At 36.9% G+C, this 1,598-nt stretch overlaps 2 protein-coding genes across 7 annotated transcripts in view; one reads left to right on the top strand and one right to left on the bottom strand.

Moving 5' to 3' along the window:
- Positions 1-1,598, bottom strand: part of LOC106871082 (coiled-coil domain-containing protein 34) — a 110,824-nt gene that overhangs the window by 14,058 nt on the left and 95,168 nt on the right. The window lies entirely within an intron of this gene.
- LOC106871080 (reticulocyte-binding protein homolog 2a) overlaps positions 1-1,598 on the top strand; it is a 24,883-nt gene that overhangs the window by 9,604 nt on the left and 13,681 nt on the right. The window contains exon 3 of the mRNA XM_014917353.2: positions 1,392-1,486. Within this exon, the coding sequence (XP_014772839.1) occupies positions 1,392-1,486 (95 nt within the window). The remainder of the gene's footprint in view (positions 1-1,391; positions 1,487-1,598) is intronic.

Here is a 1,598-nt window from a genome sequence, read left to right as displayed (position 1 = left end):
CATATACACACACTAATATACGACTTATAATCCCCAATCCTGTTCATACAACGACTGGGACAAACTAGTCGGTATACAGCACTTACTCGGTATTACCTGTATACTCTTGGGTTTGGTTAAATCCAATACCCTCCTCAACCTTATATATATATGTATATATATATATAGATAGATAGATAGATAGATAGATAGATAGATAGATAGATAGATAGATAGATAGATAGATAAATAGATAGATAGGTAGAGAGTGGGGGAGGGACCCCCCCCCTTCAATTTTTACTTCCATTGTTGCCAGTGCCTCTGGACTGGCTCTTGTACGGGTGGCACATAAAAGACACCATTTTGAGCGTGGCCGTTGCCAGTACCGCCTGACTGGCCCTCGTGCGGGTGACACGTAAAAGCACCCACTACACTCTCTGAGTGGTTGGCGTTAGGAAGGGCATCCAGCTGTAGAAACTCTGCCAAATTAGATTGGAGCCTGGTGTTGCCATCTGGTTTCACCAGTCCTCAGTCAAATCGTCCAACCCATGCTAGCATGGAAAGCAGGCGTTAAACGATGATGATGATAATGATGATTCATTTATTTATTTAGTCATTTACTATTCTATTGAAATAAGTTCAAGGATGGTGACCTCTCCAAGAAGTCAGTTCTAGGATGGGTGCAGTTATCTCTTTTTTTTACCATTTTTTCCATTTTTCTCTTCTTTTTCTTAAGGTACCAGAGAGATGGTAAAAGGTTCTATGAAAATTTAAATGTATATGTATGTGTGTGTGTGTGTGTGTGTGTGTGTGTGTGTGTGTGTTCATGTGTGTGTGTGCCTATGAGTTCATATGTTTGGAAATATGTCTATGTTTATGCTGTGTGTATACACACACACACACACACACACACACACACATATATATATATATATACCAGAGTAAGCACATAAATGTGAAACAAGGTGGGAAAAAATAGTACTCAAATACTGGTGGCAGAGTAATATGTTTTATTATGAAAGCTTGAAAAACATCACAGCAATATCCCAAAAATCTGCTACTCAGAGTTTCACATTCTTGTTCATCGGGCAGTTGTGATCCACAACTGCTCGATGCACAGGAATGTGAAACTCTAAGTAGCAATTTTGGGGGATATTATTATGATGTTTTTGCAACTCTAATAATAAAGTATATATATATATTTATATATACACATACACGCACATATTATGATGTGTCTACTTACTTTCCAGATGTATATTAGTAGATAGTACTTGTTGGGTTTTGCTTGAAAATTATGGTTTTCTTTACAATAAATTCTTATTTCACTATTGTAACTAGAAAAATTCATTTCTGTCACAAAAATGATACAGGTCCCTAAAATGTATGCTGTCTATATTTCATTCATATAGGAAAAAGAATGGCAAGAGGAACTAAAAGTTGCCCTTGAAGAGCTGGCTAGGAGACTTGCATGTGAAGAAGAAGCAAGGCAACTTGCTCGAAAAAGGTACTAAAGGATACTTATATATATTCCAAGCATACATTGTGTGTGTGTGTAAATATATGTGGGAGAATATACAAAAAGGGAACGCAAGTGTATGTGTGTATGTATATATATA

The sequence above is a fragment of the Octopus bimaculoides genome, chromosome 1, assembly GCF_001194135.2.
Source record: "Octopus bimaculoides isolate UCB-OBI-ISO-001 chromosome 1, ASM119413v2, whole genome shotgun sequence".
Classification (NCBI taxonomy): domain Eukaryota; kingdom Metazoa; phylum Mollusca; class Cephalopoda; order Octopoda; family Octopodidae; genus Octopus; species Octopus bimaculoides.
Note: the sequence above shows the minus strand (reverse complement) of the source record. Positions and strands in the feature narration are given on the sequence as shown.